This window comes from Alternaria metachromatica (genome assembly GCF_023757995.1).
Source record: "Alternaria metachromatica strain BMP 0045 chromosome Unknown scaffold_1, whole genome shotgun sequence".
In the NCBI taxonomy this organism is placed as follows: domain Eukaryota; kingdom Fungi; phylum Ascomycota; class Dothideomycetes; order Pleosporales; family Pleosporaceae; genus Alternaria; species Alternaria metachromatica.
The window spans coordinates 1,966,418-1,991,095 of NW_026055492.1; the positions used below are offsets into that span (position 1 = coordinate 1,966,418).

At 52.3% G+C, this 24,678-nt stretch overlaps 8 protein-coding genes across 8 annotated transcripts; 4 read left to right on the forward strand and 4 right to left on the reverse strand.

Moving 5' to 3' along the window:
- Positions 1-1,457: 1,457 nt before the first annotated feature.
- On the forward strand, positions 1,458-2,602 carry J4E83_000632 (uncharacterized protein; the record flags this gene model as incomplete). The annotated part of the gene is made up of 2 exons (XM_049327593.1): positions 1,458-1,501; positions 1,678-2,602. 2 exons carry the CDS (start codon positions 1,458-1,460, stop codon positions 2,600-2,602), a joined length of 969 nt encoding a protein of 322 aa, XP_049193738.1.
- Positions 2,603-3,152: 550 nt separating this feature from the next.
- Positions 3,153-4,215, reverse strand: J4E83_000633 (uncharacterized protein; the record flags this gene model as incomplete). The annotated part of the gene is made up of 2 exons (XM_049327594.1): positions 3,153-3,924; positions 3,974-4,215. The coding sequence occupies 2 exons, from the start codon at positions 4,213-4,215 to the stop codon at positions 3,153-3,155; spliced, it is 1,014 nt and encodes a 337-aa protein (XP_049193739.1).
- Positions 4,216-4,610: 395 nt separating this feature from the next.
- RCF1 (Respiratory supercomplex factor 1, mitochondrial) lies at positions 4,611-5,188 on the forward strand (the record flags this gene model as incomplete). Its single annotated transcript, XM_049327595.1, has 2 exons — positions 4,611-4,666; positions 4,741-5,188. The coding sequence occupies 2 exons, from the start codon at positions 4,611-4,613 to the stop codon at positions 5,186-5,188; spliced, it is 504 nt and encodes a 167-aa protein (XP_049193740.1).
- Positions 5,189-6,985: 1,797 nt separating this feature from the next.
- On the forward strand, positions 6,986-7,954 carry J4E83_000635 (uncharacterized protein; the record flags this gene model as incomplete). The annotated part of the gene is made up of 3 exons (XM_049327596.1): positions 6,986-7,128; positions 7,182-7,380; positions 7,427-7,954. The coding sequence occupies 3 exons, from the start codon at positions 6,986-6,988 to the stop codon at positions 7,952-7,954; spliced, it is 870 nt and encodes a 289-aa protein (XP_049193741.1).
- A 2,844-nt stretch (positions 7,955-10,798) lies between these two features.
- J4E83_000636 (uncharacterized protein) lies at positions 10,799-12,484 on the reverse strand (the record flags this gene model as incomplete). Its single annotated transcript, XM_049327597.1, has 2 exons — positions 10,799-12,209; positions 12,258-12,484. The coding sequence occupies 2 exons, from the start codon at positions 12,482-12,484 to the stop codon at positions 10,799-10,801; spliced, it is 1,638 nt and encodes a 545-aa protein (XP_049193742.1).
- Positions 12,485-12,800: 316 nt separating this feature from the next.
- Positions 12,801-13,210, reverse strand: J4E83_000637 (uncharacterized protein; the record flags this gene model as incomplete). The annotated part of the gene is made up of 2 exons (XM_049327598.1): positions 12,801-12,965; positions 13,013-13,210. The coding sequence occupies 2 exons, from the start codon at positions 13,208-13,210 to the stop codon at positions 12,801-12,803; spliced, it is 363 nt and encodes a 120-aa protein (XP_049193743.1).
- Positions 13,211-17,416: 4,206 nt separating this feature from the next.
- J4E83_000638 (uncharacterized protein) lies at positions 17,417-21,478 on the forward strand (the record flags this gene model as incomplete). Its single annotated transcript, XM_049327599.1, has 2 exons — positions 17,417-17,421; positions 17,494-21,478. The coding sequence occupies 2 exons, from the start codon at positions 17,417-17,419 to the stop codon at positions 21,476-21,478; spliced, it is 3,990 nt and encodes a 1,329-aa protein (XP_049193744.1).
- Positions 21,479-23,813: 2,335 nt separating this feature from the next.
- On the reverse strand, positions 23,814-24,603 carry J4E83_000639 (uncharacterized protein; the record flags this gene model as incomplete). The annotated part of the gene is made up of 3 exons (XM_049327600.1): positions 23,814-24,137; positions 24,200-24,221; positions 24,272-24,603. 3 exons carry the CDS (start codon positions 24,601-24,603, stop codon positions 23,814-23,816), a joined length of 678 nt encoding a protein of 225 aa, XP_049193745.1.
- Positions 24,604-24,678: the final 75 nt, after the last annotated feature.

The following is a 24,678-nucleotide window of genomic DNA, read 5'->3' on the forward strand; positions in this document are numbered from 1 at the left end:
CGTCCAAGTTCGAAAAGCATGCCCGGAAGTGTACCCACTGTCATAGTCTTCGCCAAATGCCTCGTGACCACGAGGAACTGTGTGCCTCAGGACATCATCTAGCACAGGACATATTGAGGTAATTTGACGGCCCTAGAGACATGAATGTAGCTAGGCTGACATCGTGGCTTATAGATGTATGCACATGGAACCCGATGGCGGGGTGTACAGTACAGTCAACGAACATGACGAACCGGTCCCTATTAGATTCCCTGCTCTGGAAGGACAGGTCTTCAGTCTCCTCAAGGCTGAACAAGTATCGCTCTCTGGATTAGAGAGACCCTCCGTGCCTATGGATAGTTCTTACGCAGGTCTTTTGCGATCCAATTCGGATACTGGGAGGAAGACGAGGGTTCTTCAGCCCAGGAGAAGATCAAGTTGCACCACTGTATCACCATCGGAAACTTCGTTTATCCCTATATCGCACGGCGCTACTAAGATCAGGCGCATGAGATCGGCACAAGAACTTCGCTCTCCATTGCGCGCTGGCGAGCGCACTAATTGTGGGTCTACCTCGTCGCTTCAACAAAACCCATCTGAGCAAGGCTTATCCGAGGAAGACTACAGTATCAATGCAAGTAGACGGAAAGCTTCGGAGCCTTCAACTGGCTCTCGCATCCTGAGGGCCCGGAGAGACTTTGGTATTGATATCGAAGACTCTTTTAATCTGGATCCGTGCTCGGACTCGTCTTCAAGTTACTCTACAGAACCGGAACACGAAGGTGAAGGCGCTGTAGAGAGAAGACTGATATCCCGCCACTGGACACATCCAGCGCCTCCGAGCGAACCAGGCTCAAAAGAGACTAAGATACAACCAGAAGAACCTATGATCCCGCCCTCCAATGATGTCAACTTTCAGAAGATGGTACAGAGGGTTGTAAGCAGAGACTGTATTGATATACTCAAACAGGAGTATCCCCTTCGCCATTTACATATCTATGCTCTAGCGACCTTGGGGCAAGATCGTTTTGTCACTGAGTACTCTAATGTATTGCCTCGCTGCTATGGCGTTTCTGATAAAACCAACGATAGCATCATCGGACCGCGAGGAGGATTCCATGTTCAGCCACTGTCTGATTGGAATCCTGTGGCATCGGACGTTGCAAGCTACTTGCGAGCCGTTGGCACCGACGGTAAGAGCTGGACGCCAAACACACTGACAGGACCAAGCTTTATCCAAGAGTCATTGGCCCGAGAAAGTGAATCCCATAATCCCAAATCTCTAGAGGTGCTTGCCAGAGACCTCGCACTGTTGACCCTACGCAGATCGTTACAGGAGATGGTCTCATCCACTACTTTATGTGCCATCGAGCTATCATCTGTGAACGATGAGTCCTTTGTCAACAATATCCAGACCTTGATCGAGAACTATACAACGGTAGAATGGGATTGGTGGCCTCTAGCTCCTTGCGTACCACATGTCGCGCCTGAAGTGCCTGAAGAGTGTCGTATTCAGTGGAAGGTACGTAGAATGCCCTTAACGGCATTCTTTACATGCGGTGAAGGGTTCTAACATGTACAGCTCGGTGGAGTTCCTCTGTACGAGATTGTGTCTTCAGTAGAAAAGAACGTGATTTGGTGGGTCATGCGCTCATGGCCCCATGATAAGAAACAATGCTCTTACTGTCGTACCGATAGCTCTGGAAAGGTCTCAAAGCCTTGGAACATTTCAGCGGCATGGTTCAGGGCAGCTGCTGGTGGATCCTCGAGAGCGAGTCAACGCTATACTCCCACGAGCACTTCCGCAACTTCAGCACCAGTGGCTAGTCCTCAAACAGCTGGCGGAGTCAACAGCAATCTTTCGGCGCCTGGTAGTGCTAGTTCACCACTGCAAGTTCTCGGTCAGCCAGCCACTGTTCCGTCGAAAACTGTCCCAGGCCCATCACTGCGCGTCCTCTTCGGTGTGCAAGGCTCGCGGTGGTCTCTGGAAGTCGAGCAGATCAGCGTCACAGCTCTACTCAACGACCCTGCGTTCTTCCGTGAGCTCAAAACACGATACAAGAAGCATCGAAGCTGGATCAAAAGACTGATATCACCATTTCGCTTCCGATTCTGCAGATTTGTTAAGCTAGAGAAGTTCGACGCCGGACGCGTCCTATCCCAAGGCGACGACCTGCCCGACTACCCTGGCGTCAAAGACGACTACGAGTACACTCCAAGACCAGGCACGATTCCCATGATATCCCCCAAAACATTTGCAGTCTGCCTCAAAGCCTGCGACATGAACTGCAAATGGCCATGGCTCAACCCATGGCACGATTGCGTGAGTCTACCATGCCGCTCATACAGACTAGGCTGCATTCCCAAGAAGAAAAGCGAGTTTGATATACAATCCAACGACGCCATCGCTGTAGCTTGGGGACTGGAGGCCGATCACGCCATCTCCTTCGCTTTCATGGCAGTCTATCACCTTGTGCCATTACTTGCCGCATTCGTCTTCTGGATCTATTGGCTGATCAAGTTCCCTGGCGATTGGCAAAACGCTGCAGTACCAGTGCTGACTGTATTGGCAATCTTTGCAGTATTGTGGGTGCCTTTTGGCAAACATCTTGGAATAGTCTAGCTCTGACCAACAATCCCGCCTTGCTATAGCCCACGTCTCTTCCATCGCTTAAGACCAGCCAGGTAGATAACGCTCTACGATAGAGCGCCATAATATGAGGAACGGCATGGAGTAATTGTCGGGAATCCCAAGCGACATTGGCATCATGCGCACCTGGTGTGTGATCGTAATGCAGTGGTATTCCCACAGCATGTGCCCCTTAACCGAAGTGCCCCAGGCCCGTTCATGCATACAAAGACCTTGGTGATCTGCTCGATGTACCGCCACAACTAAGCGATCACACAACTGCACGTCGCATAATGTTACTGGGGTAGTCCAAGCACGGCGCCACCAATGCTCGCAACGAGCCCTCCTAGCCGTCTTACAACGGGAAACGAACGCGTGGGGGCACCCGAGCCGAACGTGCATGAGTTAGGCGTAGGCGGTGGCTTTGTGTGCTGCATGCAATAATTCATTGGGACAACGTGCATGTCACAGCAGTGTCACCGCGGAGCTGGTTGGAACACGTGCATCGGAGCAAGGCGATGATAAGATAACGTCTTACTTGCGTTCACCCGCCACCCACGCCGAAACGAGTTCGCAAGGTATTGAGCCGCCGTAGCGTTTCCGGCATGTCGTTATTGCCGCTCTCGGTGCGCGTCAATCGGTAAGCCGCGTAATCTCGGTTCTCTTGCAGGAGGGTGTCGATGAGGGTAAAGTCGCCAATGACACACTGACCCGAACTGAGAAGCTCCATAGCGTCGGCATGGCCAGATTCGGAGGATGATGGTAGTAGGGCGTCTTCTTCGTGTTCGGGATCCATGCCAAAGTCTGACAGCGTATCGGTTCGGTGTAACACACCTCGCTCCTCATCATCGGCATCCTGATCTCGGTTCGCGTTGTCATTCGTCGCCGCTGCCGTCGCTGTCGGTGCCGAGTCTGACGTGGCTCGGGTGGTAGTGGTGTTTGGTGCACCCCCACCAGCTGACAGTTTGGCCAGTTTCTTCTTCAGCTCCCGCCTCTTGACGTGTACCGAAACCATGACAAGCTGCAGGAACAGTATGCACATGTCGAGCGCCCCAAGCTTCCACTTGCTCGTGGGCCCCTGCTGCCCGATAAAGTCTATCATCAAGCCGCCGTGTAGATAGCCTCGGGTATCCTCGCCAGCCGATGGCGCGGGATATGTAAGATGTAAGAGGAAATTTACTCCAAACGATATCAGGAGCAGCGGGAGGAAGGGCCTCGGTTCGTCTGGTGGGCGGGTGACGGTCGCGGTGTCGGGGATAGGCGTCAGCAGGAAGGCATGTGTAAGTGCCTTGAACAGGAGCCAGAAGAACGAGCAGCTACAGAAACGATTAGCGCAAAGTAGCAGCATGTGGACAGTAAGCGTACTCCAAGTGGTAGAGCGTGATGAGTTCCAGGTAGACGATCATGTCCAATTCCCGCAACAGCTCGCCCAGCATCTGTATGCGCTTCCTCTTCGCATCCAATTTCCGCTGCTTGACCTGCTTCTGCTTCTCTCGCTCTTCCGCCTCTTCAAAGCGGGCCAGCGCATCCTCTAGATCGGCCAGGTGGGATGCCGCGGTATTGTCATGGCGCTGAGTAGCTCGAGACGACTCGGCCTCATCGTTCATGGCGCAGCGAGGGGAGTTTGCCTGTCGCCTCGTCTCTCATTGAAGGCGACGTGGTGGTTTGGAGTGGATAGAGATGCTTGACCCGGGCTGTCGTGGTTCGCGCAGCTTTGGTCATGTAGTTGTAGGCACCACTCGCGCGCATCGGGCCTGGAACATCAGGAAGGGCCGATGGCCGAAGTGGTGAGATAATCGATTGCTCCGCATCTTGAAGCCATACACAACCCACTCTATACCTGATATAGCGCTTCCAGGGCTTCTGTATAGCTTCAATTTGCGCATTCAGAGCTAGCGCAGTCTTCTAGATCTGCGGGTTCATGTAACGACCCTGTCATTGTACACTTCTACCCACGCGACACCTCCGCCGCCTCCGCATTTGCATCTGCATACCACCCACCATGTCTTTCGGACCACCAAACAGCGCGCCGCTGCCCTCTTCTTTCGACGAGAATGCGTATGTAGACTCAGACATCCTTCTAGCCAATCTTGAGGATTACATAAGATACACCTACTAACTACGTCATCCAGCGACTTCTACAATGAAAACACCCTCGACAAGATATGGCGCCGCTTCCGCGAAGAGCCGCTCGTGCCCCTCGGCTGCGGTCTGACCGTCTGGGCCATTATCGGCGCAACCCGCTCGATGCGGAAAGGTGACCACAAGGCGACCAACATGTACTTCCGCCGACGTCTATACGCCCAAGCCTTCACAATCGCCGTACTGGTCGCAGGAAATATGTACTGGCAAAAGGACCGCGTGAAGCGCAAGGAGTACGAGAAGCAAGTTGCGCAGAAGGAGCGCATGGACAAGAGAGACAGGTGGCTGAGGGAGTTGGAGATGCGAGACGAGGAAGACAGGGCCTGGAAGGACAGGATGGCTAAGAAGGCGAGGGGAGTGGGAGAGGAGGCCAAGGGTGTGACTGACATGGTCGCTGAGAAAACGAAGGAGTTGAAGGATAAGACTGTCGGAAAATAAATCCACAAAGTCACGGAGAACTTGACTACCATGAGGAACCCTTTGATCAAGAGAAGGGACTGTGAAGAGATGCACTGCGCTTCTTGTCACGATTCGGACGACACACCTTCGTTGTATATACACCACATATTGTACGAGCATGACCTGGGAATTTGGAAGCCGTCCGTCTGTCACTACACGAACACCTGCGCTTCACGCGCTACGGGGCTGTGGTATTAGCCACAGATGCAACCTTTTGTAACATAAAACGATGAAACATACCCATCGAATATTTCAGGAGTTAGTATTATGTTATTCACCACTTCGAAATCACATTCAACAATTCACTTCCACAAGATCAAGCGTGGCAGGCACTAGTCATGAATTGTTCATCACTCTACCTGACGAGGCAGATCGTGCAAAGCATGGAATTCAAGATTGCTCTTCATTCAACGCGCTTGAAGTGTTCGTCAATCTATTTATCTGCCTTCTACCACGACCTCTAGTATCTTCCCCAAGACTGCTGCATATCTAGATAGCCATGTCCACTACTCCAGCAGAGAACAACCCCTGCTGCACGAAGTGCTCCACACCCCGAACCTACTCACAGTTCATCGCAAACCACACCTCCACCAAGCAACTACACCTATTCTCAGAACAAGACACATGCGCCATCTGCCAGCTCCCCTACGGCAGCTCAAACCTCGCCCTCCAAATGCTTGACAAGGCTCTCGCCATCACCAACCTCCCCGGCTGCACGCACATCCTCGGCTCAGCCTGTATCCACCAAATGAGCCTCGACACCTCATCCGGCTCTTCGCGGCGCTGTCCCCTCTGCCGAACAGAATGGTGGCAGCAACCGGAGTACTATTCCGACAACGTCAGCGAGAGTGACAGGCACGATATCTCAGAAGCCATAGCTAGGTGTTGGCAAACCGACTATAGTACAGCGAGGTATCATATATATGGGGAGTCGGAGTATGCTGCTGTGTTTCCGCCACGCGGACTCGATGAACTGCAGCAAAAATTGGATTTTAAGAGGAGGATTGGAGATGCGGTTACGACGGATGTGATTGAGAAGAGGATACAGGACTTAAGGAAAGAGTCGGTTGTTGGATTGGGAGAATTAAGTTATGATCCTTATAGGGTTCTGAGAAGTAACGTGATGGTGGATCCGTTTGCGTTCAATAACTACCACCTTCGAGTACCAGATCTGGGATTCGCTGTCTTTAGGACGCTGATTTCGACGCGGGGGGTTCGGTTTCTGGAGATGTATCGTGATTCAACGCGCGGAAAGCATAAGGGTAGGGATGTGGCATGTTTGGTTGCTGTAGAGGAGGAGTGGATGGAGATGTTTCCGAAGGATGAAAGAGATTGGGTAAGATTGATACTTCATGTGCTGTGGGTAGCGGATCTGAATGATCCAGAGGAGATAGAGGATCCAGAGGTTTCAGAAAATCGAGAAGATGAGGTACCAAAGACCAAGCGGAGGTGGAGGATGCTGTTGCGCAGGAGAAAGGTCCGTTAGTATGGCTGTCTGTATGTGTAAATTTTGCAGAAAGACGCATTTATCAAAGGATCTTCATCATTGTGAGTATGCTTATTGACTACGGCTCAATATGACCTCGGGACCGATACACAATGATCAGTTTTGAATCAAGTGAGGTCGCTCTCCGCGCGTGTGAGTTGAGTCGATAAGGGAAGGCATGGGCAACTAGTGCCGGAAGATGCCGGTCGAAGTCTTGGCAAAGGACACGCTTACGTCTGTGTCGGCGCAACATTGACAGCTCCGCGTTCACTCTTTCCGAATCAGCAACGATGAGGGTTCTTCAAGGCTTCGTTTCTTCCCTTTTACTTTCGGGCGCGGCTATCGTCTCTGCAGCTTCCTCGTGGAGTTTTGAGGATGCCACCGTGACTATTACCAGCAAAGGTGCTGGTGTTGGCGGAGGTTCAAAGGACAAGTGAGTTCAAGCTTGCATATGTGCAATTATTGCAGGACTAAATTGGCATCTAGACTGAGTCCTTCGACACCGCTGGGCAAATCTGTATCGTTGGGCGCAACGGATACATTGAAGCTTGTCCTCACAACCCTCGATGGAAGCACCGCGAAGCGACCTCACCAGGCATTCCTTACTCTGACCGAACCAACAACGGGCCTGGAAGAGTCTTTTGTGTTCAATGTGAAGGACAGCGGCAAGGGAAAGGTCGATTTGGTAGGTTGAGCGTTACAATGGCTGCCAGCACAGCTAACACATCCAGTCTCACAAGGACCTACCCCACCAATTCTTGACCTCTGAGAAACCAATCGTCGCATCGATCGTCATTGGATCATTCGGCTCTTCCGCGCCATACAAGAGCAAAGCGTTCGACCTCGCCGTCACCCGCGACCCCAGCGTCCCTCTCAGCGTCCCCGAGCCGCCCGTCCGCTACGCCGCCGAGTCCGAGATCCACCACATCTTCAAAGAGGATGCTAAGTCTCCACCTAAGATCATAACGATTGTGTTCGCGGCTGCTGTTGCTGCTGCGCTGCCCATCCTTCTCGGTGTGTGGGCTACACTGGGCGCGAACACCAGCCACCTGAGCAAGGCGCTGGGCAACGCACCCGTGTCGCACGGGCTGTTTTATGGCTCTATCCTGGCGATGGAGGGCATTTTCTTCCTGTACTACACCACCTGGAACCTCTTCCAGACTCTTCCAGCGGCTGCTGTCGTAGGAGTTGTTGCTTTCCTGAGCGGTAGCCGGGCTTTGTCTGAGGTCCAGGAGCGGAGGCTAGCTGGGCAAAGATAAGCTGAGCAGACTTTGGGTATGTTCACTTACTTCAAATACAAAACCTCGCGGCTATGAGGGAACACAAGAGGGGCAGAATATCACTGTAAGATCTAAGGATGCGCGGTGGTGTAAAGAAGACTATAACATGCATGCGCAGTCATCTGCCATAGAAAATATAGACTGTGGCCGTTGCGACACTGGCAAATTTATGCGTGATTGCTGACCTAATCTCGTATTGTGTCCTAACCTCGTATAGGTTCGCTGAAATCATAGCCTCAAATTCGGGGGCCGTATGTATACACTTAGTGCGATTGGCTGCCGTGTTTTCCATGTGCAGCCTTCTTTTCGCAGCGGCTTGGAGAAGGCGCAGCTCCGCTCAGCCGCAACCTGCACCTGCTTCCCCCATCACTACAACACATCGATATTACCTACCGCCAGCTTTTCCGAGTTCACCGCATACATCATCCTGTAGTCGCATCTTTCGGCGTTCCAGTGGCCATGGGTACTGTTGATGATGTACACAAAGGAGCACAAGAGGCGCAAGGCTGGGACAATACTTCGACCTCTCCATACGCGGACGAAACTCTTGTTGAGGACACACTCTCTTCCAACGGAGATCAGATCGATATCAAGGATTGGTCTGAATTAGACAGGGGCTCACATATCGACTTTGGCGATGAAGAAACTCTGCCTATCGTGCAAGGTAAGTCAACACCTGGGGTATCGACTGTACCAGTGAACCTGACCCAAACATCAGGTCGATTCCTTGGTCGAGGAGCAATGAGTGACGTCTATGAGACGACTATACAAGGCTACAAAATTGCTCACAAGAGAACACTCTTCAGACGTCGCATTGGAGAGCGAGAAAGAAAAGAGGTCGAAATACTGAAGCGATTGTCTCACGTGCACATCGTACAGCTCATCGGAACATACGTCCAGCGAAAGCATTTGGGTATTCTCCTGTACCCAGTGGCTACATGCGACTTACACACCTTCTTCGAAGATGTCGAGGCTTGGTCCAAGGTTGTAGCTGCGGATGAGAGTGGATCATCCGGGACGCGACGTGGCTCTCTCGACTCCGACGTGAAAACTCGATTAGAAGCTCTCCATTATGATTTCCCAGAAAGTGGCGGAGGTAGCTGGGCGTCCATTGTTTATTGCAGGATCGGCTGCCTTGTGTCCGCAATCGCCTATTTGCACGATAAGCAGATTAGACACAAGGATCTGAAACCATCTAACATACTTATTTCGGCAGGTCGATTGTGGTTGACAGACTTCGGTAGTTCAACAGACTTTACACTACTTTCTCAGAGCGCGACGGACAATGAACGCGGACCCCCCCGTTATTTTGCTCCAGAGTAAGCTTATTGACAGCGCATCTTATCCAGCAAGTACTGATCAAACCGTTAGAGTAGCTGCATGGAAGCCAAGTGGACGAGCAGCAGACATGTTCTCTTTGGGTTGTGTTCTCCTCGAAATCCTCTCCGTGCATAGAAGAGGCTCGCTACAGCTCTTAAGAACACATCGAGGAGTCGACCCTGCCTTCCATGCAAACACAAAGCATAAGCCAACGTGGCTGGAAACTGACAGTGAAGATTGCACCCGCAGAGAAGACTATTTGGAATACGCGATCAGCCGCATGCTTTCAACGAGACCCAAACGCCGACCAAAAGCTATCGAGCTTCTGCATGGCATCGTAGCCTACGATTCGTACCGAAATGAAGGATCAACGCCATCTGTCTTTGGCCACTGTTGTAAGAGGACATTGGTTGCACGAAATCTTTATCATGACATGGTAATAGATGCTGCAAGAGCTGCAAAGCGGATAGGAGAGCTCGAAAGACGGCTGGGTGAGGCTAAGAAAAACAAGACTGAATATGAGCCGCGAAGAGACAAAGCATTGGAAGCGTTACATTTATCACATCAAAGGGAGCTGGAAAGAGAGAAAGAAGAGCAGGGTCGCCTGAGGCGTGCATGGCATGGCCATTTTGCGCAGTTGCAAGCAAACCAAGAAGTTGATTTCATGCAATGTCGGAAAGAGCTTGAAAATGAAATGCTTCTTCGTCACAAGGTTGAGGCGCAACTGTTGGGAGAACAAAAGCGACGTCGAGAGATAGAAGAAACGATTGCTGATGAGGCACGAGCGCAGATTGCAACGTTTACAGATTCGAACGAATCCGAAAACCATATTCCGAACGTAGAAATTGTGGATGCCGCCGAGACAGCACTTAAGAAAACTCACGATGGGCCCAGCGGGAACGATTTGATAAATCAGTATTCTATTCACGAGCACGATAAAACGGCTTCTACGGCTGACAGCGGTGCGGATTGGTTTGCGACTGAATGGCTAGGCAACCAAGCCGAAGTTTCCGATCGCCTTCCGACAAGCCATGACACAACACTCCCTGAAGTAAATGTACGAGGCACCATACCAGACATACCGAAGTTTCAGCGCGAACTCAAGGAGGACCTAAACCAAGTGGAAACGATCGCTGGTATCCATAATGATGTGGATCATACTTCGACACGTGTAATGTTGGGTGTGCCTGAGAAGCGGCGAAGGCGCCGAGTGCCAGAGATTCGCGTCACGTACGATATGCACAGTTTCAGTACAGAGAAACTATCAAATCAAAGTAACAGGACTGAAGCGGGTAACGCTTCTAGTGACAGTCAAACACCTAAAGAAGAGTCTCTCCGCGTTCCTGAGAGACGCAAACACCGTAGGAACATGAGCGGTGCCAGTGGTGCCGTGCAAGCTGGTCAGATGAGCCATACTGGGGATTGAGAGGTCTCAACTGCATACGATTTTGTTAAGACGCATCCATACTTACTGCGTCTCACGCTGATATCTCTTCCCTACATCTAGGTCAGCAATCCCTCAGCATTCTCTCGTCCTATAATTCCCTCTTCAACCATCTGCTCCAAAACCCTCGGTACATCCGCAGTCCTCCCCTTCCAAGTATCCTTCGTCATCTCCGAGCCACTCGCCACCGCCTTCAGTATCTCCGCTACAACCGCTTTGGCATCCGCTGTGCTGCGCACTCCAGCCGCACCAGCTTTCTCCGCATAGCTCCTTCCGCCCCGGTAGAAGACACCAGCATTGGAGACCAGAGTCGGTCCGCTCTTCGCCCAAGCAGGCTTCGCGCCCTCGAAGAGCGAGATACGGAAGCGGAAGAGCTCGGTATCGCCTCTTGCGATGAAGACATCGGCCAGTCGTGATGGGGACAGGATGGAGGTATAGGGTGCGCCGGATAGTTTGGTGAGCAGGTTTTGGGTCTGAGTGAGAGCCGTCCATTGAATTTCGACGTCTGTGCTGAATGTGGGTTCCAATGGGGTATATTGGGCTCCATCTGCCAGTGCGGAAGCAAGATCCATGAGCGCATCCGCATATGCGGACTGTACGTTGATTGCTGCGAGATCGGGACTTGCACTTTGCGTCGCGGTTTGTACTAGACTGCTGAATATCTGCTCTACAGTCCCTGCGTACTCTGTCGATGTTGTCCTGCCACTGCGGTATTGCATCTCCGCAACGCTAGCTTGGAAGTTGGCAGCCGCGAGTATTGCATCGTCTTTGGGTGTTGTGGTTGCTTCTTCTGGCGCGGATATAGAGAGTGTAGGGCCTGCTTTGGGCTCATCGTCGGGTTTCGGAGCGGGCGATTTCTCGATGAGGTCTATGAGTGTTGGGATCTTGTTTGTAGCTGTATCTATCCCGTACTGTGCTTTCTTCTCTATACTTGATAGATCTGTAGCGGGGTTATAGAGACCCAGTAATGTCGTGAGGGTACTGAGTTGTGCTGTGCAGGTTTCCAAGATGCTTGTTGGTGTCAGCGGCTCTTCAACAGTAGCCCAGTCTCCTAGTGTTTCGGAAGCCCCTGATTCGGTCTCTATGTCTTGTTCCTGGGTCTCCGCTGGCTGTTGACGTTCGCCCTCCCAAGCCTCCTTGTACTCTCCTGAGGCCTCGATCTTGGCAATCTCAGCCTGCATCTGAGAGTACTCTTGCTGCTGGCTCTCTAAGCATTTTGTGAGGATATCAAACGCCTCCTCAAGCAACGGTCTCGCGTCCTGCTTTCCGGCTGCTGGTGAGCTGCCTTCCAAACCTGCCTCTGCTAATGAGGTAAGTACTTGCGCAGCGTTGAAAAGAATGTCGGTATTTGTGGGGTTTAGTGAGATGGCGTAGCGATGCGACATCAAAGTCTCCTCTAACAGCGCAGTCCTGTTCCCGAAATGTGAGATGATGCGCTCATCTTCTGAGATGGTGTATTGTAGGTTCGCTCTAGTACCATTAGCATTGAGTGAACAAGCAGGCACCGCGACGACTCACTTGTTGTAGGCAAGATCGAATGATTGAGGATGACGCTTTAGGCCCTCATTATACGCATCTATCGCTCGGTTAAAGAAGCGAACAGCCTTCGCGGCGTCTCCTGCGCGCCATTTCCCTGCCGCCTGTTCGAATTCGTCCGCAGCTTCGAGGAAGTCGTTCTCAGTCTTCGGCTCCGGCGGCTTCACCTTGCCCTTTGGCTTCGGCTTTAAGAATTTCTTCGGCGGCATACTGATGATCGGATGTAGTAGTGAAAAAGTTGATGCAGCGGTAATCTAGAAAGTGGTGTTGTTGTAAACTCAGGTATGCGCAGGTAACCGATGTTCAAGTGGCAAATTTGCGCAATTGCGTCTGACGATTGCTAAGCAATTGTAGTGTAGTGCGCAGAAGACGACTTCCAAGGTTGTGCGCAAGCCTTGATATAACAGCACCTGCTACCAGTGCATTCCTTCCCGACGTGTTGGCTGCACCAAAACTTTCTGATTGATCGCCCCGCCCCCACTTTCCTCAGCCTCACGAACGCGACTCTCCACGCTTCCATCACAATTACTTCAACTTTTCCACATCAAAATCATCCCACAGCAATGTCTTATCGACCAAGAATCCATCTGCATCGAACGAGACCCCTTCTTCATTCAGCAGCTGCAGCTTCGAATCCTGGTTCTGCCCACTGGGCGCTTTCTCCCAGTCGCCCTTGTACCCGCCAACGAACTGTCAAATCAGTGCTAGACCTCTCGTATTGGATGTGACACACGTACACCGGTACTGGCGATACACCGATGGCATGGTACCTCTGGACAGAACGGGTTGACGCGCAGCGCACCACCCACCGCGCGAGGAGAGCTGTTTAAAGCCTTTGAGATGGCTGCATACGTCGTGACGCGACCCTCTGGGATCATCTGAAGGGCTGTATAAACGCGCTCCTGGTATTGAGTAACCTTCTGCTGTTTCGACATGTTGACAGTTGAGATGTGGTTGCATCGACGCGTCCTCCAGCGATGTTGGTTGATTTGGCGCGCGATCACGTGACGTGCTCTCAAATTGACCAACCAAGTGTCAGGACATGTCAGCCACCCTTATCATGTGTGCTACAGATCTTTGAAGCAGAAGAGATGGCGAGTGCAGGAGACAATTGCAGCAAGCTTGTAACCCAGCAAACCTCCTCGCCTCAGAAAGCTCCGCCGGAAGCTCTTGTGAACACTGCAAAATGAGCGGAGGTGTGTCAAAGCGTACTCTGGAAGAAAGAAAAGAGATCTAAGGAAACAAATGGCCATGAGACGCATCACGCGCATACCAGAGAATGGTACTACAGAACATATCCTTGGCCGTTGTCTCAGTGCCTACAATCGCTCACATTACGACCAAGGAAGTCTCCGTCACATCCCGGAGTTCCAGCTCTCCAAGAGACTTTCCGTGATCAAGAGACACACAAGATACGCAATGAGTCAACGCCGGCACCGGAGCCTTTTCTGAGGATGATATAGGGCATACGAACGAACTGTGTGGACTCACCCGTGTGATCGGCCTCCTCACTTCGCACAACACACTTCAAAAGGATACACGCCCGATGAACGGCGACTAGCAGCGTTGCGAGGCGTTAATACTAAGAGTCACACTCGCCGACTGCCCTTTGGTCTCACAAGTGTCTCCGAACGGCTCAACGACCAGCCCGGTCCAGTATCTTTAAGTTTCGCACTAGACAATCATCATCACTCTCGCACGGTCACTTCGCAACGATTTGCTCAAGATTGGTACCGCAGCGGGCCGAGCTCCACCACAGCTCACAGGGCTATACAGCACTTACGCCAGATGATTCGCAGAGGTTGAACTGACCGCGCCGTGCCGCCCTCCCTTACCTTCTCTGCTCGATTCAACTAACGGGTGCGGCCAGAGCATGAACCTGGACGGGGTCACCATGGCTGATGGGCCCGGAGTGGTCACTGCCTTGTAAACGCAGATTGTCACCGAAATATGTCATATCTTTGATCAGTCGGCGGCTATCAAGAGCTGGTGTTTGGATCGCACCCAGCAGCCTAAGTGACTAGGACGGACCTAGAAACCAGGCATTGCGACATCAGAAACTAGTAACGTCAAACTATGTCTGGCACTGAATCGGTTTTGGCCAGATGTTCTAGACTCGACGACGCTGACGTATGTGTTGAGGTATGCAATATCTCTTCGGGTCCACCAACAACACCACGACAACCCTTCAGGTGAAGTGAACAGGACACCAACATCTATGCTGATTAGGATCATCGGAAAATCACATCGGTCAAGCTTCGTGTCGCAATCATGGATGGGTAAGTGGTTTGCGCGGATGAGGCCTCTGAACCCCCTGCTTGTAGCCGCTGCAAGTGACAGCGTTGGAAGCCGGATTCCATCTCTCATTGGCAGTCGTCCTTCACCAGACTCTTCTCTATTCAGTAAGGCGTCGTCACATGACCGTCAAGTGCGGTGGCTACCCGTTTTTCTCACATTTCGCACATTGATGGCGTGCGAATGAGCGTGCAGAACAGGGATCACCAGGTGTAGTGGGATTAGGCGCGACCTGGGCAGTGGGACATGGCCGACAGAAAGCGGCCCTTATCCCGAATCGTGGATGAGACCGTTGCGATTAGCAGAAGAGGATATTTCCGCCATCGTAGAGAAAGGACAAGTTGTAATGTTCTTGATGGCTCGCGACCTACGAGGCTTTTGATGCGTTGTCAAAGTGGCGAGGGCGATCGGCTGCTCAGCCTCAAACTAAGAGCCGAGTTGATGCACTTAGCCACATCTCAGCTTGCCAGAAACGGGCCTTCCGGCTGGACGGCATAATGCCACAACCCCAGAAGCGCATCTGCAGGATTTTTCGCCAATGCATGAAAGTGGTCACGAGAATAGCAACAAGAGTTGCAGGAACCGTTGGACGTGCATTCGCGAAAATCGCTCAGAGCAGCATATGACTCTTCTGCATGGGCAAGCCGCCTGTTGCCCTGCGGGTCCTGATTGAACAGTCAGACAACCCTCGACGGTAAAAGGCTTCTCAACGAATGTGCGCTCTGTCCTGTTCAAGACAGGTGCATGCGAGCTCCAAGTGCCTGTATCGGTCCTTCTCGAGTGCGATAGAGTATTCGATGGCTGATCATCGCGTGCTTTGGAACAGCTGAGGATAGTTGGAGGCATACTATTGCAGCTGGAAGCGCAGTTTTGCAAACGAGTATCGTCGCGACTTGACGGGCGCACATATAGGCCTCTCGCTAAGCTTGCAGCCTCAGCTTCTCATGATGCCAGCCCTGTCACGAGACGAGCGTGAAAAATTGATAGCAAACACGAGGCTTCTGGTAAGGGTTGCTGAGTATCTGAAACGGCATCAAGTTGGTGGGTAAACGACGAGTAGGGGTAACCTGACAGCCAATTGGGCATTCCGCTTGGCTGGCGCCGCACAAGGTCTGTCTACGAATCGTCACCCACCATGGCCATCCAGCAACTCAACTGGCTGCCTTCTTTCATCAAGCCAGAGGCCTCCACCCGCCTATCCAAGCGCAAGCGCCCGTAATAGCCCACCATGTCTCCGTGCCGGACAAGCCCAACTTCGCAAGGCCGCCGGCGCCGGTTCTTTGCGATCAAGTCTACGCGTCGTGATGCGTCCGTCGCGACGTTATACATATGCAAGCCTACGCACCCCGCAACCGCAACAAGCGTCGAATCGCTCTTAACCAACAGATTGCGACGTTGAGCCTGCCAGAAACACTACACTATCGCATCAGCCAGGCCTACCTCGTTTGAGCATCTGGACTGGTCCTCCGTTCTCGACACGGCTCACCCGCGAAAGCCCCACTGAGGCGACTTAGGGTGCAAGCCCCGCGCTTGGACAGTCGACCCTGAGGGAGGAATAGACGGGACGCGCGAGTTGCCGTTGAAAGCACGAGTATAATATCACTCGTCGTCTCGTTGCTCCTTGTACGCATCGTTGTCGATTTTCCTGGTCCCAACTGCGAATCCCTGCACAGCCCCATCTCGGGCTTTGCCGCTGCGCCACACCCTACGATCTCGGTCCCGCCGATAGATGTGGCACACGAGAAAGAGTCGCAACAACTCACCGTAACTCTGCACGGGGACGTAGGACTGCATGTACCTTGTGGCTGGATGACTTATATTCATGGACTTGCAAACTCACGTCTTTGTAATATTTCCGAATCGCCACCTCCGTCCCGTTACTCTAGCCTTCCCGCCATCAGCCGCTCGTACATCACGGCTTCCCGAGCTGAAACTGCTGACGGTCCCAAACCTTCGACTGTCAGGTTACCCCACGTCAAAGCCTTCGATTTCAAGGGTCTCATAGGTGGATAAGCACATGCTTTCATGAATCTCTCGGCGTACACAGGGTTCCGTTGCACATCTACCCGGGCTACACAAGGTTACCCGAAATGGCTTCCTATAAGTCACACTACCCTCCCCCAAGGAGGACAGAGGACCGGGCGCCAACTACTCGGTTGCCTCAACGATCTGTCACCCCTACCACAACCACCTCACAACTACCCACCCCAGGCCAATCTAAACTGCAAAAGAGGAGGCCTTCAAAGGACGAAGAAGTGAATGCCAAAGTTTCGACGAGCCAACAAGGTCCCGCACAAGCGCTTAGCTCGCGTCAAAGGAAGACCAGCCGGTCTACGCCTATGTTCCCTCAACACCCGAGTATCGCAAACTCGAAACCCTCACAACAAACATCGACTTCCCGGTTACCAAAGCTTGAAGTTCCTCCAAGCATACGCACACCCTCGCTCGCCTCAGGCTCTTCTGCCTCGACCATCGAGAGTCCTCGTTCGAATGTGCTCAGAAGGAAACAAACAAGTGTTGGGTCTGCAACTGGCAGGCAGGCTACGCGGATAAGAGACGGCTCAATTTCATCCCAAGATGATAGGCAATTAATGGAGGGAATACCCGGAGGATACAAGGATCCTTTCTCTGAGACAGTTCTGGGCATTTCGATACCGCCATCATCCACCATCTTCGCTCGTTCAGAGGCTCAGGTCGATTCCTACAGTAACCCACTCTACGACTATGAGATCGGCCCTACAGACATACTTCCTCTCCCAACACCGCAGTATGCACTCTCAGCGACGCCTTCGTCTCGCTACACGGATTCCCCTGGACCTTTCAGTGTCTCATCAACTCCTACGTCGATGTCGTCTTACTCTCCCGGTACAACGCTATCGAGAGCCTCGAATCGAACACGGCAGGCGAGCCCTCTGCAGAGCAGACCGCCAGTTACCCGACACAAGACTCCGGACGAAGTCAGCACTCGTCATCCCCACACACTCTCCACCGTCAGAGAGTCTTCCACCTCATCATCATCAGCAGCATCCACCGTTGTTACTGATGGCGCGAAACACAAGGACGTCCAGTCACCTAACGGTCTCGCTACGCTGCCACAGAGTCCTCGGACTTCTGATGTGATTCCAAGAGCAGAAGAACGACCTCGCATGCAGGCGCCCCCGGAGTTCGCTCATCTCGCCGATCAGTCGCCCGCGTCAATGCCAACATCAAGGCGACCGTCAAGACCCAGCAGAGATGGTACACCAGAATTATCGGGGCTCCGTGGCCCATCTCCAATCATCCAGAGCAATATGCTCAACTTCCCATCTCAGCACAAAAGAACCGCTTCATCGGAATCTAGGAATGGACTTACTGCTGGAAGATCTAAAATTAGCATTCCAGCCAAACCTTCTTCCCGAAATCCCTCGCCCAATCCTTCTTCAACATTGCCAGCAGCTACCAGAGCCCCAGTTCGTGGACCGACACCCGATGTTCAGCAAGATCGAAAGCCACGACGGACCAGCACCGGACCAGCACCAGCACCAGCACCCGCTCCAAGCCCAAGTAAAACCTCTAGGTTTGGGTTCTTCACGCGTCGTACCAAGACTGAGCCTACCCCAACAGCGAAATCTGAGAGCAAGCTTCACAGAAGAGGGCCAGCTGCAGGCACCGGTCACGAAGGCTATGGAAGATACGCAGTGAGAGGTCGAAGTGGAAGCTCAGTCAGTACAAACAGCATTGGCCGATCCGCCAGCGCCGGGACTACTTCTGAGAGCCTGGACAAAACCCCCTCAACTCGCAAGAGCAGCATGACTAGCACGACCAGCGGCGAGATGGACGACTTCTTCCTCAATCGCCTCGCTCCTGTCGTCATCAGAGGTACCGGCACTAGCTCGGAGCTGTCTCGAAGCCCCGAACCAATGCACTCCACTAGCAGTCTAGACGTCTCAGTTGGTCATGGATTGGAACTGAACAAGACAGTGAGCAACACATCTCAATCAGCCCTTGAGAAGAACCGACCAACATTGCTGCCTTCTGCTATGCCTGACAGTTCACGCAATGGATCCCCGATGAAGAAGATGACTATGGGACTGCGAAGACCTTCCGAGAGTGATGACGATACCAAGAGATCCTTCCTACCCTCCATGGCCTCGAAACGGACGTCACGAGCTCTACAAAGCGCACAGGGCCCTAGCACACCGTCAGGATCGAACAGCCGGATCACTGGGAAGATCCGCAAGAACTCGATAAGCGAGACAGCCGCTGATATCAAAGAGGGCTCTTGGTTGAAGTCGTCCAAGAAAGGCAAGGCCGAGAAGGAGGCGCCGAAGCCTTCAAAAAGATGGAACTTCTTTCAACGTGCCCATGCCGGACCACGCGCCCCAACACCAGCTGCTCCTACCGCCAGCCCTTCCAACCAAGCAACTGTTTCTCGCTCCGTCGCACACTACGCGTTGATGGACCAGTCCGGGCTTGAATTGGACGACATTGAGCAGTTGATGCAGGAGGTCGATGAAGGGACTGAGAGCGCCCTCTCCGACGACGAACCAGGAAGGAAAGAGCGAATGCAGTCCATGCTGCTCCCGCCTAAACCAGTGTTGCCATCTACCCTGGCAGCACCCCGCTCGGCTTCGCCCAAGGTCTTTCTGCGCTCTGAACCACAACAGCAACAGCCAGAACAGCAACAAAGCAAATTGAGTATCGACACGAATGTTCGATCGGTTTCTCGCAACTCTGAGCGTTACTCGCTGGGTGACCTGACTCCTGTTACGGACCTCTCTCGACCTTCATCACCGTTTCATGAACCTTCGCCGATGCGCGACGAAGGCTCTGCGCCGCCGCTGGATGTAGCAGTTCCCTCTCACATGCCCGAGCCCGAGCAAGAGTCAGTTCACGATTCACCTGCACAAGAAGAATTTGTTCTTCCTCAGAATCTTCCATCGCCTGGTCCGCCGCCTACGAGCCCACCCCCTCGACCAAGTCGCTTGGCGCAAGTTGGTCGTATCCCTCAGGTCGTCTCTAGTCGTCGTCAGGCACCTCGCCCGTCTTCACGTTCATTCTCTCGTCCTTTTGTGTCGAACCAACCTCGTCCAGCAGCTCCTCCACGAACGTCTTTCGATTCCATTGGATCTGTTGTCGCAACTGCTGGTCCGGTGGAGCCATATCCCATTCTCCACGGCCTGACTGCCCTGACCCACGGATCGGCTATCGCCACTATTAGCCCTATGGAAGATGAGGCCAACCGTCGCAGCGAGTTCTTCAAGTTCCCACCTCGTAAAGACTCTGAGGTATCCTACTCAAGTAGCTCAGGTATCTGGAGCTTTGCACCTGCTGCTGGTACCGCTGTCGTACCGAGTCCTAGCGCGCCGCTCTCAGACGATGAACTTTGGAACGAGTATGACGACCTGATCGATCAGGTGCTCTCGCCTGTCACCTCTCGCACGAAGGAAGACAACAACAGCCTTCGCAGTCACCCTTCTCTCGAGCCAATGCCTTTGAGACCCAAAGCACCGCGCAACATTTCAGGATCAGACAACGATGAAGTTGCGAACCCCTCACTTCATCTTCGTCGCTCTCGTCTACTTGCTGTTTTGCACTCCACACAGTCACCTACTTCGTCGATCTCTTTTTCGGAGTTCATCTCTGACTACGGCGAGCGCAAGATTAGCGTCATTGACCCTGTTACTGGCAGACTGAGCTTACCTTCCAGTCCTCAGCTGTCGGCTGGGACTGCTACAAAGCGTTCAACTCGCTCCAGTCTCCCAGCCTCGTTGTCGCAGAGTGCTCGACAGTCCAAAGCCACCATTGCTTCAAGGTCCAGCAAAGATCGCGACAGTGCCAGTACAACCCATTACCGCGACACGCGTATGATGGACATTGCAGAAAGCCAGGCGGACGGGCTCTTGTCGATGGCAAACCTTCGCTTTGGCGCTCTTATGACAAGCAAGTGGCTCTCGTTCGGACGCGTCTTGTTCAGCCCCGTGCACTTTGAATTGAAAGACCCGAGCGAGGATCGCGTACTTGTCATCGATGGTCTTGGCAAAGACTGGTCTTACTACTGCGCACTCACATACCCTGAAGCGACTGTCTACGATATGGGCCCCGATCCATCACCCACTGCATCAACCGAGGGCGCTTCTGAGCCATTGTCAACACTCAGCAACCACCGTCACATCTACCACCCCTCTCTCGGCAAGGCTTTCCCATTTCCCATGCACTTCTTCGCCTGCGTCGTACTTCGCTTCCCCACTGCACTTCCCTCATCCGAACACCGCTTCATCCTGTCTGAAGCCAAGCGCGTCCTTAGACCTGGTGGTTACCTTGAGTTTTCAGTTCTTGACATGGACCTAGTCAACATGGGCAACCGTGCTCGTCGCGCTGTCCGTGGGCTCAAGATGAGGATGCAAGTAGCAGATGAAAGCATTTCGCTTCGCAACATCAGCGACGAAGTCATGGCTGGCATCGGGCGTAAGGGTTTTGTCGAGTGCAATCGCTGCGTTGTCGGCGTTCCGGTTGCCGGCAAGCTACCCAACCTCGATGACGTCAAGCAGAACATCACGAAGAGGAAGGGCAGCACAGCCAGCTCCTCTAGCAAGACAAACAACATGCCTGCACCAAAAGGACCCAAGCCTGAAGTATCCTTCTCCGATTTGCTCAACGCCACCTCATCCTCCGAGTCAAACGACAATGGCATCACCGATATGGTGGCGCGCGTAGGTCGATGGTGGTACTCACGCTGTTACGAGTCGCTCGTTCTACCTGAGGCCGGCCAACCTGGTGCCGCTACTTCCGGTAACCTCCTTGAGACCAGTATCTGGCGCGACCAAAGCCTCATCAACGAGTGCGAGAAGCGCGGTACTAGCTTCAAACTCCTCATCGGCTACGCGAAGAAGCCCGAGGTAGGCGTCCGACGAACCGTCAGCGTCTGAACATCATCTTCAATTCTTGCGAGCTGCGCTCTCACAGTCCTGGTGGCTATTTCCTTCACTACTACTCATAATGAGTTTCTTGTATTTATGGGTTTCACTGGCGTTCTGCTGCGTTCAAGCGTTTGACTTTCCCTTATACCCTCGTTCTGTTCTTCTTTCACTCAACTTGCATAGCAAAATGGCGGCTTAGCATTACAACAACAACTACAAAGAATGGCGCAAGCCTGGACGCATCATCACGACAACGACACGCACACATCTATGTAATATCTTCTTCGATTGCGTTGGTACATGCTGGCATTGTGTAGAACAAGAAGAGAAAGATGTGATGATTGTTCTATGTAAGAGGGAGGAAGCCCTGTATATATACTACTAGGGCGACGCTAGTGAGTGAATCACGTGATAGGATCCTAACCAACACATTGGACAACATTCGGGAGGAATTGAAAGTGAAGGGTGGTTTGGTGGAAATAATACCCAGGGATGTCGATATGATATGAAGCGCTATGTAGATACGAAATCACGGTCGCTGATCAATACGAAGAATGAACCTCATCCAAGCATCACATCTCATATCTCACTGACGCTGTCAACGCTGCCTAAAAACGTATCAATTTAGATGCAAGGCCTCCACCAGAGGACGATACACATCTTCCAACCCTATCCTATCATCCTGCTTGTTCGGGTCCCAATATCTGCACATCAGCCGTAAGATCGCCAGTTTCCGTAGTCGCAGTTACACGAATGCCAAAACCTTCCCAAGGTCCTCTACCATTGAATCCCACCGCCCCTCCATGTTGCCAGTTGCCCATGACCTCCCTGCCATCTGCTGACCACTGGAGGGGTAAGCCGAATCCAGATTTTCCGGCACCCATGGCGGGCGAGAACCATCTGTACGTTATCGTTCGGATACCGTTGGGTACGCTGAGATTGTAGATGCGGACGCGGAGGTTTTGGTTGATGCCGATTGGCGGGCAGGGGGTTTCGAGCCAGTACTGTGTTGAGTCCATTCGGTGGTAGTGTTCGAGTCTGGTTTGGTGGATGACGTTCATTTTGTTGGGTTGGGTGGTGGGGTGCCGTGAGTGCTAGAGGAGACAGATGTTCGGAATGATGAGTTGGATTCTAGTTGGGGAATTTGGACGATCAAATAGTATTAGTTGATCAAATGGCTGTCTACACCAGCGGGCGGATACATAGCTCCTCATGGCCTTATTAGCGACTCGTCGTCTCCCACACCAACAGCAAAAGGCTGTATCAACGATAATTTCAAATCGGAAGCCTTCAGCTGGACCTCTGTAGGTATCAGCCAGCCATCATTCCTGGTTGATCGAACTACGGCGATCAGACATCAACCCTCGTGCTAACCTGAGGGTGTGCGGGCATCAGGTAGCCACAGTATTGCAAGAATGGTATCGCTAGACCAATGTTGGTGACGACAGCCGACAGTGCGGATGATGCCGCTCTAGTGCGACATGGACATTTGTCTAGACCAAGGCACATATTTAGGCGATCGAGTAGGTTTATCACATGTCTTGCTTGTCATTGACATGGGTGGCGACTCCGATGGCGCGCTAATCAGCTGGATTGGATTGTGACTGAATAGTGAAGTTTTTCGGTAGAATGGATGATTGATTCACAGCATCTGAAAGAGTGGAGGACTGTTTCAAAGAAGAACTATTCAAATTGCCTACTTCGCATACTAAACTATATCAGAGAGCGAAGCCAACAATATTGGATACGTATCCGCGCCAGTCTGACTGAAGTACATGTCCTTGTTCTGCTCGTCCTGTTGGAATGAATACCTCAAAGACGCAATGAAACTTCTGCGATCTGCCTCAGACACGAAAGCTGGAAACGTTATTTCCATGCGCAGACCCCAAGCTAGAAGCAATTTTGTCGTTTTACAAATTGGTTCTCGCAAGTACGATGGCGCATCCTCAGACAGCTTACCCAGATCACGAAAGCTTTGGTTCCACAGTCCTCTTTCCACATCGAGAGCTACGGGAGCTGTGGAACCACCTATGAACCACAGCTGTATGCCGATTATCTTGTATAGGCCCATTGTACTGGAGCTTATGTCGAGTGGCTTTGCTTGGTCGAGGTCTGGATGACCAAGCCCTGCCCACGTTAGAGTATCCACCTCCGCCAAATGAACATCGTGAGGCCCATGTAACTTTTTGGATTGACTGAGCCACGCCGTGTACTGTCGTTCATAGTCGCTAAGGGAATGCTGGGGACGGTAAAAGATATCCTTGGTATCTACTTGTAGGGGCTTTGGTAATGCGACTTGATCTTGGCTCAGAGCAATACAAGGCATGGTGTTACTAACGAAAAGTTAGCCAAGTTTTATAGAAAACACTTGAAGGGCAAGTACAGACCTCTTCTTGTATAACAGTCGGTCGTTTGCAGACTTCATGATATCGAGCTGCTTCAGCATGTCTTCCATTTCCGGTGTTTGCAGAGATTTGTACTCGTCATACCGCTGTTGCTCGATCTCCCATGCATCCAGATACGCTTTGTTGTGACTCAATGCATCCACGAAAGACGTTGCGCCCGTGGGCGTATAGTCGCGCAGGGCGGCTCTCCACGCCACTTCCTTCTTCGCTTCTGCGTCAAATAACGCCTCTCGAGCGTTACGTATATCCGGGGTCTCGGCACCCTGAGTCATTTCAGTAGCTGTCCCTGGTGTTGTATCGGCCTTTAGTGACGAGTCTGACGTACAGCTGTAGCATAACGGAGGTACCTGCGTGATGTGAGTCTCGGCACAGATGGAAGGCGAACGTGAAGCGTTACCTGTAGACAAGCTCAAAGTACGATCGCCCATTAGACGCGGAGTATGACGGGCGATTGATGGTTTGTACTACATCTGACTTGATGAAGATTTGGTAGTTCGTCACTTCTTGAGGTAGCGTCCTTCCTTCCGGGATACCAGGCTGGCCTTGCGCAGCCACAAACATTGCCTGCCCCTCATCTTCGAGGCTGCCAGTCCCTCCGGCCAGGATGGGTAGGAAGGTGTATGATAGTGCCTTCCAAAAGCGCGACGGTTGCACGCTAGGTTTTCGTGGTAAGCCGTCAACAAGTGAGAAGGAGAAGTTATCTTGGAACTCGAAAGCTTGAGTGTCCATGCCTTGAAGCTGAGCTATTCGCTGGTCATTCAGTAAGGGATAGGAAGGAAAATATTGACGCAGTATCTATGTAGA